The sequence below is a fragment of the Pygoscelis adeliae genome, unplaced genomic scaffold, assembly GCF_000699105.1.
Source record: "Pygoscelis adeliae isolate BGI_AS28 unplaced genomic scaffold, ASM69910v1 Scaffold55, whole genome shotgun sequence".
Lineage (NCBI taxonomy): Eukaryota > Metazoa > Chordata > Aves > Sphenisciformes > Spheniscidae > Pygoscelis > Pygoscelis adeliae.
This window is the reverse complement of record NW_008824804.1, coordinates 381,747-395,513: the sequence shown is the minus strand read 5'-3', so window position 1 is coordinate 395,513 and position 13,767 is coordinate 381,747. Positions and strand designations below refer to the sequence as shown.

The window sequence follows — 13,767 nt, the reverse complement described above, 5'->3', positions numbered from 1 at the left end:
CGCTCTAGAAGAAGGAGGCTGTGATCTTGAAACTGTGAGAAACATCATTCAAGGAAGGCAATTGCCTGCTGACCTGAGGGCCAAAGTCTGGAAGGTAAATATGAGCTTAAATCAAGAAGCAGGAAATACCTGAAGGTGTGTTTGATTTGACGTAAATGATTTAATTACCAGGCATCTCTACAGAAGAGATGTAGTACTGGAATTTTAATATGCATGTATGTTGATTCAGTTTTAGAATATTCCACTTTATTGAGTTAAATTATTGAATTAAATCACTGAGTTCAGTAATTGGGTAACTACAAAAGGACACTCAAATGTTTAGAGGGTTTTCTATTTTTGTTTTCAGATTGCACTTAATGTTGTAGGAAAGGGGGACAGCCTGGCATCCTGGGATGGCTCTTTAGACCTACCTGAACAGAGTATAATTCGTAAGGATTGCCAAGAGCTAATTGGTAAGTTCAATTACATTTAGATCACCTATGTGAAAACTTCTGTATTCTCAGTTGTCTTAGGGCTTTTTTATTTGAATTAAATAATCTGAATGATGTTTACATTTTGAAGGAAGATGAGAGTGCGGAGAAAATCAGAAAGAAATCATAAGAAAACAGTAGTGTCTCATCTGTACTCTGACTCTGGGATGGGTGATGTCATGGAAGTTTAAAGTATTAGCTTGTAAATGATAGTTTGCGTGGTCAGAAAGCTTCAGGAGTTGAAAAAATCTTTTTTTTTTTCTAAGCTCCATCTTTTTATAGTGTCCTTTAAGTTCTTAATTGTCTAATGACTGGTTCTTAATCTGAAAAGCTGATGGAGCACCAAAATGGATATAATCTCTAAGGGAAGAAATATATTAAACATTTTGGACTTTGAAGACTATTTTTAAGAAATACTTTTTTAACAGCATTTTCAGCAAAAATGAAAGGTTGTGTTTGTGAAAACAAGATGCTGCCAGGACATTGGAAATAATATTTCAGTATGTCTGTAAGGAGCTGCCACAGGATCTGGTTGGCAGCTCATCACAAAAATGGCCAAATCCCTGACACCATGCAACAGTGTTAATATCGGTGATCAGATGATGGAATCAATGCTGACTCATAAGTTAGGATACTTCTTATGGCATCAATAAGAGAATCTTCTATTTATTACTTGTCACGCTTTCATTTATTCTTGCACAATTGAAAGTTAAGGCAGAGAATGGAGTTATTGCATGCATGCCTATCTACCACTTTTAAAATGCAGTTCCACATTTTCTAGCTCTAGAATCTAGTAGGACTTATTTTCCTTCTCTCTCTGCTCTGTAAAGGAAAGGGGGGGGGGAAATTCCACTGTCTTATTTAATCACAGTGTCTTTCCAGGAAGATGGTAAAACATCCCAATTAGTATTCATAACATAGAAACTTAAGCACTTGAATGTCTGTTATTTTTCCTTTTGTCTTTATTGGTAAATACTTTGTAATATGTAAAAATATTAAACTTATTAAAGTAATAAATGTAAAGTTAGTTCAGAATGAAGGTTATATAGAGATTTCAATTTTGGGTTGGATTAAATACCTCTATTTCAATGTTTTAGCAAAGCAAGTAGTCTTCAAATTTAAAGTAAACTTTCAGATGGCATTTGAGTTTTACATACTAATTTATTTTCCTGAGAGGTAGAGGAAAGGAAATAGCAAATATGGACTGGCTTTGATGTGAAAGTATTAAAGACTTCTGTAATAATAACTTTCATTAACAGTAATGAAACTCCTGGGCTTCTTATAATTGAGGGGGAAAATTGTTCGCTAGAAATTTAATGCCACTGCATTAATGTAGTGTGTAGGCATCTCTTTCCCCCATCCCGGACATGACATGGTTATTCCTTCTTTTACTGTAAGTCAGTTTAGCTATAGTAAAATTGATGTAATCTAAGTGGATTAAAACAAATTTATTTCTGAAAAATATAATTCGTAAGTGTATTTAATATTAGATTTTTCATTAAAAAAAACTAAAGTTTAATATTAAAGTGAAAATTGTATGAACTTACACAAAAGTCTGGTTTCACTACAATAAGTATAATAAATATTGGTATATTTAGCTGCAAGTAAGCTAAGTAGTTATTTCATCACATGGAGGAAGGCATAATTTCAGGTATGGCGTTGACATATCTCAGTATGTCTTATATTCATTGCCTCAAGTGAGGTGGGTGCCAGTAGTTTTTCTGAAGCGTTGTCAGCCTTTTAAGTAAGAGTCTATGCAGAAAGATGCTTTGGAACTAATGAAAACCTAAGCTTTGTGTATGTATCCAACTCAATAATGGCGGTATTTAAGAATTGTTTCACTTGCTACCTTAATTAGAGAACTGGTTTTGTATGAAATTTTTGTGCCAGTTTTCAACCCAATGCAACAATATAAATTATGGATTCAGAATTAGTCTGCCATTAAATAGGGGACATCTTTACTTTTCAGTTCCTTACAACATATGTAAGAATGTGAAACAATATACTACATTATATAAAAGATTATATGTTCATGGTTAGTGTATCTTCTGATTAGCAACAGTACCAAATGGAATTTAAAAGCCAGGTGTAGTTGTAAGTAATCAAATCATTTCTTTTTTTATAGTTACCCTAACAACTCCAAACTTAAACTATTGTTAGGAAAATTGCTTTAAAGTAGAGATTAAAAATGTGATTTATATGTTAATACTAACATTTAAGTCTGTAAGCCTAGCTGATTTCATACTACTGATTTTCATAAATTTGCATGTCAGTGGGCTTTTGAGGAATTGGAGGTAGGCATTGTGGGTTGATCTGTGTTGAAATTCAGATGAATTTGTTGTAGAGTTGAGCATAAGTTATGTGCTGAGCACGTCAAATAGGAATAGAAGAGGGGCATTCTGTGCGTTAAAAGAATCTACTTCTGTTTCATACAGATCCTGGAAAACCCAAACTTCTTTCATCCTGTTGTTGTGATATTTAAATGCCTTATCCTACTGGGGTTATAAAATCATTTGTATTTTGATGCCTTTTTGGGTGCCTTTCTGTAAGCATTTAATCCAAGCTGCTAATGTCTTGTTTGTCTGTTTTTGTTGCTTTTTTTTTTCCAAGCAGTCCCTATTGGTGCAATTGTGCTATGAAATAATCTCACTCAATTTCTTTGAAAGGCCATTAATACAGTTTATATTGCTGTGCCTGTTTCAGACCAGTCGTCAGTGCCAGAAGAGGAGAAGTCAGAATTACTTCTGGATATTGAGTCTGTTATTACTTTTTATTGTAAATCACGCAATGTTAAATACAGTTCTTGCCTTGGCTGGATACATCTACTCAAGCCTCTGGTGCACCTTCGTTTGCCACGCAGTGATTTGTACAACTGCTTTTATGCTATCATGAATAAATTCATTCCAAGGTAAAACTCTTTCTTTTGCTTGTGTACTATTTTTATTGGTATTAAAAGTATTTTCTGAAAGGATGTGCATGTTGGTTTTGGCTAGAGTAGCACTGTTTGTAGCAAAGTTGTCAGATTCCTTCATATGATAATAAATTGAACCATCTTTCGATACCTGTTGGTCTGAAGTCCAGGAGATGATTAAGTTGGTTTAAGATGTAAAGAGTTAGTATGTGACTGATGTAGACTCGATGTGCCTTTTAAAGAACGACTGTCATATCATGCGATATCAAAAATATTTGTTTAGGAACGATCTAATTCACATGTTACGTGAAAACATTTTTTCTTTCCTTTCTGAGCATTTTTGATATCTAAAATGCTTCTGTCCCTGTTACTTTAAAGTACTTCATAAGCACTAATTAAGTCTCAAAATCTCTTTAGAAGAAGTACTTGATATTTTCCCTGTATTCTACTGATTTGGGACTGAAATTATTTTTTTAAGTTGTTACTTTTTTTTAAATAAAAAAAATTACGAAATTGGAGCTTTTCATGCTGTTATGTAGGTGTTCTCACTAAAATAATTTTTTATTTATGTTGGAGTAGCACCATGACACTCCAGCGAGGGTACAGGGTCTTCTGATTAAGACCTTGTGAAATAATATATGAACAGTCTGTAATTAAAGATCTTAGTCTGATTCCCTGGAGAGGAGATTCCTGCCCAGCTACTGGATGTGTGCCCGTAATATGAAAAGTGCTTGTTTGGTGTTGTGGCAGGAAACGTTTATCGGTCCTGTCACTTGACTCAGCTTGTGTCCGTTTCTGATTTAAAATACTGTTGGGCTCTGTGAATTGTTTGGAGATAGTGGCATTATGGTCATGTAACTCGTACTTTCAGCCATAGAAGGCTTTCGGAGTGTACAGTGTTTGAGTTTCTCTGTAAGAACCTAGGTGGTGTTTCAGCCAGATGTAGACTATTTTCTTCCCTGCCCCTGCAATGGGAGAATGAAAGGCATAGAAAGGCAATTTATAGTAGACTTGCAAATCTCTGCTTAGGTCAATTTGGTCTCAGTTTGATGTTTGACTGCTGGACCATCATTGCTATTTGATAAAAGTTTCACTTTTGACTTTTTGCTATTTTTGTTTTTAAATCATACACTCTTTATTCACATTTTCTCAAGTTTTGTAACTATCATGAAATATTTATTGGGAATTTATTCTAACAAAATATTGACAACAGGTGAGGGAAATGTACAGCATAATCTGTTGGACCATATTATATCTTGGATTTTTTTTGAAAGAGCATCTCTAGCAAGCCAAAGGAAGAATGGGGGGGGGGAACATAATAGGCTATTTTAGATGAGGGAGGTTTTGATATTTTTTCCTTGGAAACACTGTTACTCTCAAGGCTTTTGGTATAAAGTATCCTGTGAATACCTACCTTTTTTTTCCTCCTGCCTTTCCTCTAGAATGGCGAGTTTTCTGAACTATACAAAATTAACAAACAGTTAATATGGAAGTCTTAGGTCATTAGTATTCTTCGTTTGGGCTGTAAGTAGAAGAAAACGCCATCTCAGATATGCAATTGAGTAGACGGTGATTTGTGTGAGAGCTTGTAAGGTAGTAAACTAATTAAAAAGCTGCAAGTGGATAATGGAAGTGTGTCTCATCCCAGGGACCACGTGAGGAAAGTGCATTACATCTGCTTACTTTATATCAATGTTACCTCTAACAGAGGGTAGAAAATAGCTTCCTTTTTTTTGGCTAAAAAAAACCCACCAAAAACAATAACAAACCACCCTCTTCTAAAGTAAAACGTTGGTTAGTTTCCAGGGCAATTTATTTCTGTTTAGCTAAACCATTTTTTAATTGTTTTTGCTTTGCTTTTGTTTTTTACCAGTCCTTCCAATGGCTGAGCCTGCTGCCTCCATGGGGCTTCTAGCCTAGGAAGTAATGGATAGGTACAGGAATTCACAATTCTTGATAAGTGGATTTTTTTGTTGGATTTTTCGGGGCTTATTGTTGGTTGGTTTTTGTTTGTTGTTGTTTTTTTTTTTTTTTAAACTGGTTATTTGTTAAGGGTTGATTACTACAATAGGTACCAGAATAAAAAATTACTGAGCAAAACAGTTAAGAAAAATGTCTAAACAAGGTTGTTCCACTGTCAGTAGAAATGTGGAAAGATTCTTTTTCAAGTTATTTTTGGGTATGTATCCATCTTAATGTTAAAAGTTGGTAAAGAATGACTGACTGACTGGAATAATTGACCATATTAACCATTCGAACAGAAAGTAATTTGCAAGTCTAGATTCTTATGCTAAATTAATTAATAGAATATTTTTCTTCTTTTCACACTTTTTTTCCTGTTAATGGGAAGTCAGAGTTCTTGTGATAATTTCAAAAAAGAAGCCCTTCATATAATTTGCTGTGAATGTTTCCATTTCACCACCATAGACATACCTTTGTTTAAGAAAGTTAGGTTGATAATTGTGTTTGGAGATCTGTGGTTCAAGTTTCGCATAAGTTTACTTAAGTTTTTAAACACTTGAGGTTTGTTCCTAAGGTCTTTAAACAACTATTTCTTCATTTTTAAATACTCCCTTTATTTCCTGCTTGATGAACTGACATTTAATTGTTATTCACGTATGAAATAAGCATCTTTTAAATTTCCTTTGGCTGCCATATGAGAATGACGTATTTTTTTTAATTCTATTTTTAGTTAACATTAATACCATGCTAGCCTTGTTTTGATATTTAAATCTGTTTTAAATACTTCTGTATTATATACTCTATCAAGTATCGGCAGTATTTTGTTCTTTCTCCTGCCTTATTAATATAGTGGGGGTTTCAGTGTTTGTGGGGTTTTTGTTGTTTTTTTTTTAAACTCCTGAGGCAAGTTGATGCCTTGATCAGTCCCTGTGAATTAAAAGAACAATATAGGAAATGACATAATCACAACTAATAAAGAAATGCTACTGTAAGTCTGACAACTGGAATATTATGGAGGGGGTTTATGATTATTTTCACTGCTACTTTTTAGGGATTGTTTTATGAAGGGAAGACCATTTCATCTATTTAGACTGCTTCTTCAGTACCATGAGCCTGAACTCTGCTCCTTTCTTGATACTAAGAAGATGACTCCAGACTCATATGCACTCAACTGGGTAATAAAGTGAAAGTAGGGAAACATAATGAAAAATAAATTTCTGTTAAAATTTAAGTACATGTTGCCAGTTTATGGAAGAGTAGTACAAGAGATTAGAACTGCATATATTGAAATAAATTGCATGTTTTAATATAGTGTGGGCTTTTTGTCTTCAGTTGTTTAACATGAGGTATGAGATCTTGTTAACATCACATTTTTGTTGTACTGGATGTTAACTGAGCCACTGATGTTAGGAACTACTTGGAATAAGTAAGAATGAGAGCAACGGACATACTCAAAAAGTAGAAGAAGCCGTGATGTTAGTTTTTTATAGTGGGCAGCTCTATGGTTGTAGATACGGATAAACATCAGCCTAACGGGTCTTTTAAAGTCAAATTACTAATCGTTTTAAAAACCTCCATGCTAATAGATATATTTGACTGCCTCATACGGTGCTATGCCTTTTAGAATTTGAGCACATATATTTTACAGCTCTTAAAGAATTGGTCATTTCTTCCGCACCTTAACTTCAAAACTGCCTCAATCTGGGGGTAAAGACGCTTCTCTCAATCATTTTTTTGTAAAGTTTATGTAGCAGGACTACAACGTAATGCACCAAAATTCTCATGTTTCAGTGCTACTTAGTATATGCAATACAAAATCATGATACACTGCTTGCAGAGGCAAAGTCTGTAAATTAATAAAGAAGACCTTATGACCTGTGAACTCTTCTAGGCTCTTCTTTCATACCCATTGGCCTTGTAAAATTTTTTTTAGCTCCGTGTACTTTCAGTTAAAGAAGTAAGACTGAAATGAATTATTAAACTGCGAGGTCTGTATTTGGTTTGTTTTTTAAAGATGATTTTTCTTAGGCTGCTACCAATTTTAGTATTAAAATGTGTCCAGGAAGAATTTCCATATTCTCAAAATCTGCCTTTTGCCAGTCATCAGCCTTCAAAAGAGGAATCGGGTCTTTTTTTACTACTGAGTCTCCCTTTTTTAATATATATAATTTTCCTTAGTAAATAGAAACTTCTTTGAAGTTGTTTATTAGAAGTTTAGTGATTCATTAGGAAAAAAATCTTCCCTTTGAAAGGAGGTAGGGAAGTGAGCTAGTGTAGCTGCCAGTCCTCAGTGTCATGCTTTCTGGTGTACGATCTTAAAAATAATCTTAAACCTCATTTTATATTATGAGATTACATTAAAATTCCTTGTTTTATGTGTCAAAAAACTTAGTCTATATAGAGGTATTTCTAATGTGTAGAAATACATAAGCAACATTCAGACACCTGTCATTGCCTCGTTGTTCAGGGACATTTTGTCTTCAGTTGTGTTTGACTCAGATTGGATAGATCATCTTACCTTCTGTTATAAAAGTATACTAGGAAGTGTTGAAATATTCCATTATAGTGTTTAAAAACAGATGCTGGGCTTTTGAAAGCTGTAGCTCTGTTGACACAGAATTTGTATGCATCAGCAAATTCAGTAAGACCCCAGTGAAGCCAGCTGGTATGCATTTGAGTTAGGTGTGATTGCAAATATTATCTGGCATGTATGAAAAGAAGTTCCTACCTTTTCTTTTATCCACTTCGAACTTTGCATATCAGAGAGGATGTATTTTTAAATGGGAACATGGAAACAGGCAAATGGTTTGTTGAATGGTAATGAAAATTTTCTGTTACTTGCAAATGTTTGATTACTCAGCCATAAAGCATCATAATGTAATGCTAAGTAAGTGACATTGTCAAAATAATGTGCAACCATGTTCAATTAGCTTGGTTCTACTGTGAAAAATAAAAAGAATGTTGTTTACGGGATCCTTCCAAAGTCCTGTTTGCGAAGCTAGTTGAGTAAATATATTCTCTTATTATTGTCTTGTTGGTATAATTGGTATTTAGCAGTGGCTATGAGCTAAACAGTATTCCAGCCTGATTGTGTAATCTCTGGTTGAATTTGCAAGGCTGACAATGTACGACTGAGCTTGCCTTCACACTAGGCATATTTATTCACAGATAATCTGTAGCATTACTGCAGTGTTTCCATAAAAATTGTTTCTGAGGGTAGAACCATCCTTCACTATATGGTGCAAATGTATGTTTTAGCATAACTTTGTTGTTTTTATTTTCTTTTAGATATCTTGTATCTCTGTTAAAAATGTTATCCTGGTAAGATTGTTCCTGGTTATTGCTTTTTCTCACACTGTTTTCCAAATTTTTAGCTTGGAAGCCTCTTCTCATATTACTGTTCAGCTGAAGTCACTCAGGCAATATGGGATGGATATCTACAACAAGCAGATCCATTCTTTATTTATTTCTTAATGTTAATCATCCTTGTTAATGCAAAGTAAGTGTATAGTTAATTCTTTGGGACATTCCTTGCTGACACAGTTTTAATCCACTTTTTTTTTCATTTTGCTTTTACTGACTTAATCTATGCCTGTGACTTTACTGTTTTCAGAGACGTTATCTTAGCACAAGAATCAGATAAAGAAGAAATGATAAGTAAGTACTTCTCTTTATATAGCTGCTAGTGAAATATTTACCATATAGTATAATCCCTATTGAGTATTATTTTTAGTTACTAAATAACCGAATTATTTAATTATTTCCCTGTGATTTTGTCATTAATGAATCCCCTCACCCACTAATTCCTTTCTTACTATTCTTTTGCTGCATCACATTTGCCCTGTCCTTAACATTCTTTTCTTGTGTTTCCTTTTAGCACTCCCACACCTAGTTTTATACTTCAGTTTGGAGTAACTTGAAACAATCACCATGTTTCTAAGCCCAAAGCAGCAGCTTTGAAATCCTTCTTTAAATCTACCTCATTTGTTGCATTTTCCAGCTTATTATCTTTGTATGCACTTGATTTAAGCCTAATTCATTGTTCTTGTCCTACCCTCATCTGTTTTTATAGAAATTACACTAAATTTCTCGTGAGCCTATTTCACCTGCCTTTGGTTTTTTTTTTTACATGGACTAATACAATATAATTAATAATCTCCTAGTATTTTAAAAATGAGGGTGCTTGGAATTTTGCATCTTTGCTATATACTGCAGAACTATGCCTTTGTACTATCCTGGACATGTAACAGTACTACCGATTAAGTACTGTGTTTTAGAGGGTTCTCTTGTTCAGCCCTCTTTAGAAAAGGAAGCTGACTTAGTATTACAACTGAAAGCTAGAACTATACAGAGGTAAGAGTGTGGTGATAAATAATTTGTGTAGAAGGTTTGAACTTCTAGCAAATAGCATAGGTTTCCTATGGATAAGGAGTATTTCCTGTATCTTCTCTTTTCCACCTGGAGAATGAATCAACATTCATGTTTAATCAATAAACTCAGTTGTGTTATGCCTTATTCAAAATAAGTTATTCTATGACGTGAAAAGATGTATGATGCTTCTTTTCTATGTCTGAAATAATGGTGCACTTATGTTGTTTGTATATCTCAGAATTCTTAGAAACTTCACCAGCCAATCTCCATTTAGAGGATATAGAAGATCTCTTCTCTTTGGCACAATATTACTGTAGCAAAACTCCAGTTTCTTTCAGGAAGGTAATAACAAAGTAATTTTGAAATTCTCTTCTTTTTGGTGACTGTTTAAGCTCCTGCTGACAGTAACTTTGAATATTTCATTGTGATTTTTTTTTTTTAAAACGATTTTTTCATGTTATTACTCTGGTGGTATTTACTGTTAGGATCTTTGAAAGATAAGAAGGTTAAGTGAAACATGTTAGAGAGAAGCTTCCCTGCAATATTCTCACTTCATGACTGATGACCTTGTTTTGCAAACCAGGTTCTTCTAAGAACTGATGAAGTAAAAATGCCATACTGACACAATTGCGTTGTAGCAGACTGCACAACAATCCTAGCTGTACTTGCAACAGCAAACAGGAAAAAATCACTTACTAGAGATAAAGCTGTCATCACCTGCACTCTTCTTGCAGTTCTTCCTTACTCGAGATACCTGACTTCAGTGAATTCATGAAATAAAAGTAGTTGATAGTCATTGCCTTTGGTTGTACGTACTTTGTGTGATGTATGTAGACAGGTATGTGAGATTCTTGCGGGCGGTGGGGGGGAACAACCAAAACCCAAAAACTAGAGGTATTTCATCATGTTGGCATGGTCAGAGTGGTGAACAAATGTGTTTGTAATGGAAGTTCAGGCCTTGGCATGATTTTCAGAAAGAATTTCAGTCGGATAAAAATTTGACTATGTGGACAAGATATGCATGTATCAGGTTTAATGTTTGTGACATGGTGGATATAGTTTTACTTTAAGCCTTCACATCTAAAGACAATGATTTCAGTTAACTTTTTTTTTTTTGTCTTGCCTCATTAGGACAACCACAGTCTTTTTGGCAGCAGCTTGCTGGGCCTCAAAGATGATGACACAGACTTAAGCCAGGCTCTCTGTCTAGCAGTTTCTGTGTCTGAGATTCTTCAAGCAAATCAGCAACAAGGAGTCAGTATACTGAATTACTTCCCCTCCCTCCCAATTTCATAGAAAAGGAAAAGAATCACTATTTTGTGTATCACAAATATTTTAAAGTGCTAACAACACAGATGAATATTTGCTATTTCAGGAAAAAGTATTCTTGTCTTGCTTGTCTTGAAGTTGTCTCCCTTGTAAATGATCTGCTGACTGCAATGCATTTGTGCTGTAGCAACTAGAGCTACAGCACAGGGGAGCTTAATACAGCTGGTTTGAATCTGAGGAGTGGGAGCTTAAAGTAACATTTCACTAATTTGAATTCCTTTCCAAATGTAGCTATTGTAGAGGAAAACTTAAAACCCACTACTCAGTAGCTTTGAGAAGAATGTCATTATGAAATATCTGTCTTTTGTCAGTGAAAGGTTTAAACAAACAAACAAAAAATTGATTCAAACTATTTCTGTAGTAGTTAGTTGCAGACATACTTAGATGCAGGGACTTCACTTAGAGTATTTAAGACCAATATATGGATAATAGTGTAGCTAGATTACAGTGTTTCGTATTGACTACTGGCTTTTTGTAGCAATTTCCAGGCCCCAGTTTCATCATGCATACTTTTTTTTTCCTAGTCCATGTAAAGTTAAGCATCTGTGTATATCCTGTTTTAAGTCGGTGGGATATAAAGCTATCCTTATGTGCTGTGCTGCATAGTAATGCACTGTTGGATCGGGACTTCCAAGTTGTCCCTTCTGATGTCTTGTTGATGCGTGCCCTCATACCCACTATATTTCTTCTCAGTAGAGGTGAAATAATTAACTGTGTGTATTGCACTTGGGTGATCCTTTCCAATGTGCAAGCTGATGTATTAATGGGAAATCACTGTTAGAATACTGTTGGTGGCCTGGTAACTGTAGAAGTTCAGATTAGTGAAATGAAATAAGATTTTTCCGATAGCTGTTAGCCCCTTTGAGGGGTTCCTGTAGTATTGGAATGAGTACTAAAATACAATTGAATGATGTACTTTCCCATCAATAATTACACGATTTTAAAATTTTGTAACAGCCAAAATCTTTCTCTTTCAGGAAGGAGTAAGGTTCTTTGTAGTGGATTGTCGTCCTGCAGAGCAATACAATGCTGGGCATTTATCAACAGCATTTCATTTAGACTCGGATTTGGTTTGTATGCTTTTTGTTTCTTTACTGATTTTTTAATCCTAAGTTAAATAGAAGAACAGAGAAATGCCTGTCTTGAAAAATAAATTATCCTTAGTTTAGACTCTAGTCTGTGGACTGCAGTGTCTAGCTATGTTATGAAGTTTCAAAAGTTAGCTTCTCTAAAGGAGATTGGTAGAACCATCATTTTACTGAGAAGTTTAGTCCTTAATGACATTAGGATTTGGGATTCCAGACTTCCTGTTCTTTGGTTAGAACTGAAAACCCATACAGGCTGAAGACTAGACATTGCTTGGAGGAGAAATCTCTTTAGCATCATAATTTCTAATGAAAGGTGTCATTAATTTTCAAGCAGCATTTCCCCCCCCCCCCCCCCCCCCGCCAGTCTTACTACAGCCTGCTTGTAAGGAGCGTATGACTTGAAAAGGATTTGGTTGCTCCTTTAAAATTTTTGCAGTACATGCAAAAATGAGAGAGGAAGTGCATTAATTTTGGGACTGAGATGTACTATGGACTAATTACTTCATTAAAGATTTTGCTGTAGTTTCCATTTGGTTATGAATTCCTAACTGACCATTCAATCATATTTTTCTGTATCCTTTTTTCCCCAAATCACTTATGCTTCAGCTGGCTTACAGTGTATTCTTCACTTCTAGATTAACCCCCTACTATTTCACTTCAAGCAGTCTGTGGATGCTGCATGGAATGATTTCTATGTATATACCCCATAAAAGGCTTTTTTACCTTTCTTAGTTAAGAAGCTCAGTCCTGCATCTATTATCTTTACCTCTTTTGAGGTAAAGGTACATTTGAATGTGTTGTACTCAAGTATATGTAAATATGGAATTCAGTCCCTCTGCCATATTGCCAACTTAATGCAATGTGAAAGTTGCAAAGACTTTTTCCACTATTATTTGGTGTCTGCAAAAATAAACTAACAAATGTTAGCTGCATTTCTTTCCTGGGGAGAGTAAGGTGGAGTGAGGAAGAAAAGGACCATTCTCAGTGTTCTTTACATAACATGATGTCTGGGTCAGGCTGTCTTTTTTGTGTGTGTGTGTGTGTCTTGTACAGTGTTGATGTTGCCTTGTTTGTGCTCAACAAATTATAACCATTTTCAAAGTTTGTATCATAGAATCATAGAATTGGTTGGAAGGGACCTTCTTACCTGTTCTTTAAGTATAGTTCTTTGTTTTTGTGTATGCTTCTGTCTCTGGTCTTTTTTTAGAATCATAGAATGGTTTGGGTTGGAAGGGACCTCTAAAGGTCATCTAGTCCAACCCCCCTGCCATGGGCAGGGACATCTTCAACTAGATCAGCTTGCTCAGGGCCCTGTCCAGCCTGACCTGGAATGTTTCCAGGGATGGGGCATCCACCACCCCTCTGGGCAACCTCTTCCAGTGCTTCACCACCCTCAGTGTAAAAAATTTCTTCCTTACATCTAGTCTAAATCTACCCCCCTTTAGTTTAAAGCCATTCCCCCTTGGCCTGTCGCAACAGGCCCTGCTAAAAAGTTTGACGCCATCTTTTTTTATAAGCCCCCTTTAAGTACTGATAGGCTGCAATAAGGTCTCCCTGAAGCCTTCTCTTCTCTAGGCTGAACAACCCCAACTCTCTCAGCCTTTCTTCGTAGGAGAGGTGTTCCATCCCCCTGATC

At 35.2% G+C, this 13,767-nt stretch overlaps 1 protein-coding gene across 1 annotated transcript in view; it reads left to right on the top strand.

Moving 5' to 3' along the window:
- Positions 1–4: 4 nt before the first annotated feature.
- Positions 5–13,767, top strand: part of TBC1D23 (TBC1 domain family, member 23) — a gene marked incomplete at its 5' end in the record, with an annotated part of 28,192 nt that continues 14,429 nt past the window's right edge. Inside the window, 9 exons of the mRNA XM_009324036.1 lie at positions 5–94; positions 347–452; positions 3,174–3,378; positions 6,395–6,518; positions 8,718–8,842; positions 8,957–9,000; positions 9,953–10,056; positions 10,846–10,968; positions 12,021–12,113. Of these exons, the coding sequence (XP_009322311.1) occupies positions 5–94; positions 347–452; positions 3,174–3,378; positions 6,395–6,518; positions 8,718–8,842; positions 8,957–9,000; positions 9,953–10,056; positions 10,846–10,968; positions 12,021–12,113 (1,014 nt within the window). The remainder of the gene's footprint in view (positions 95–346; positions 453–3,173; positions 3,379–6,394; positions 6,519–8,717; positions 8,843–8,956; positions 9,001–9,952; positions 10,057–10,845; positions 10,969–12,020; positions 12,114–13,767) is intronic.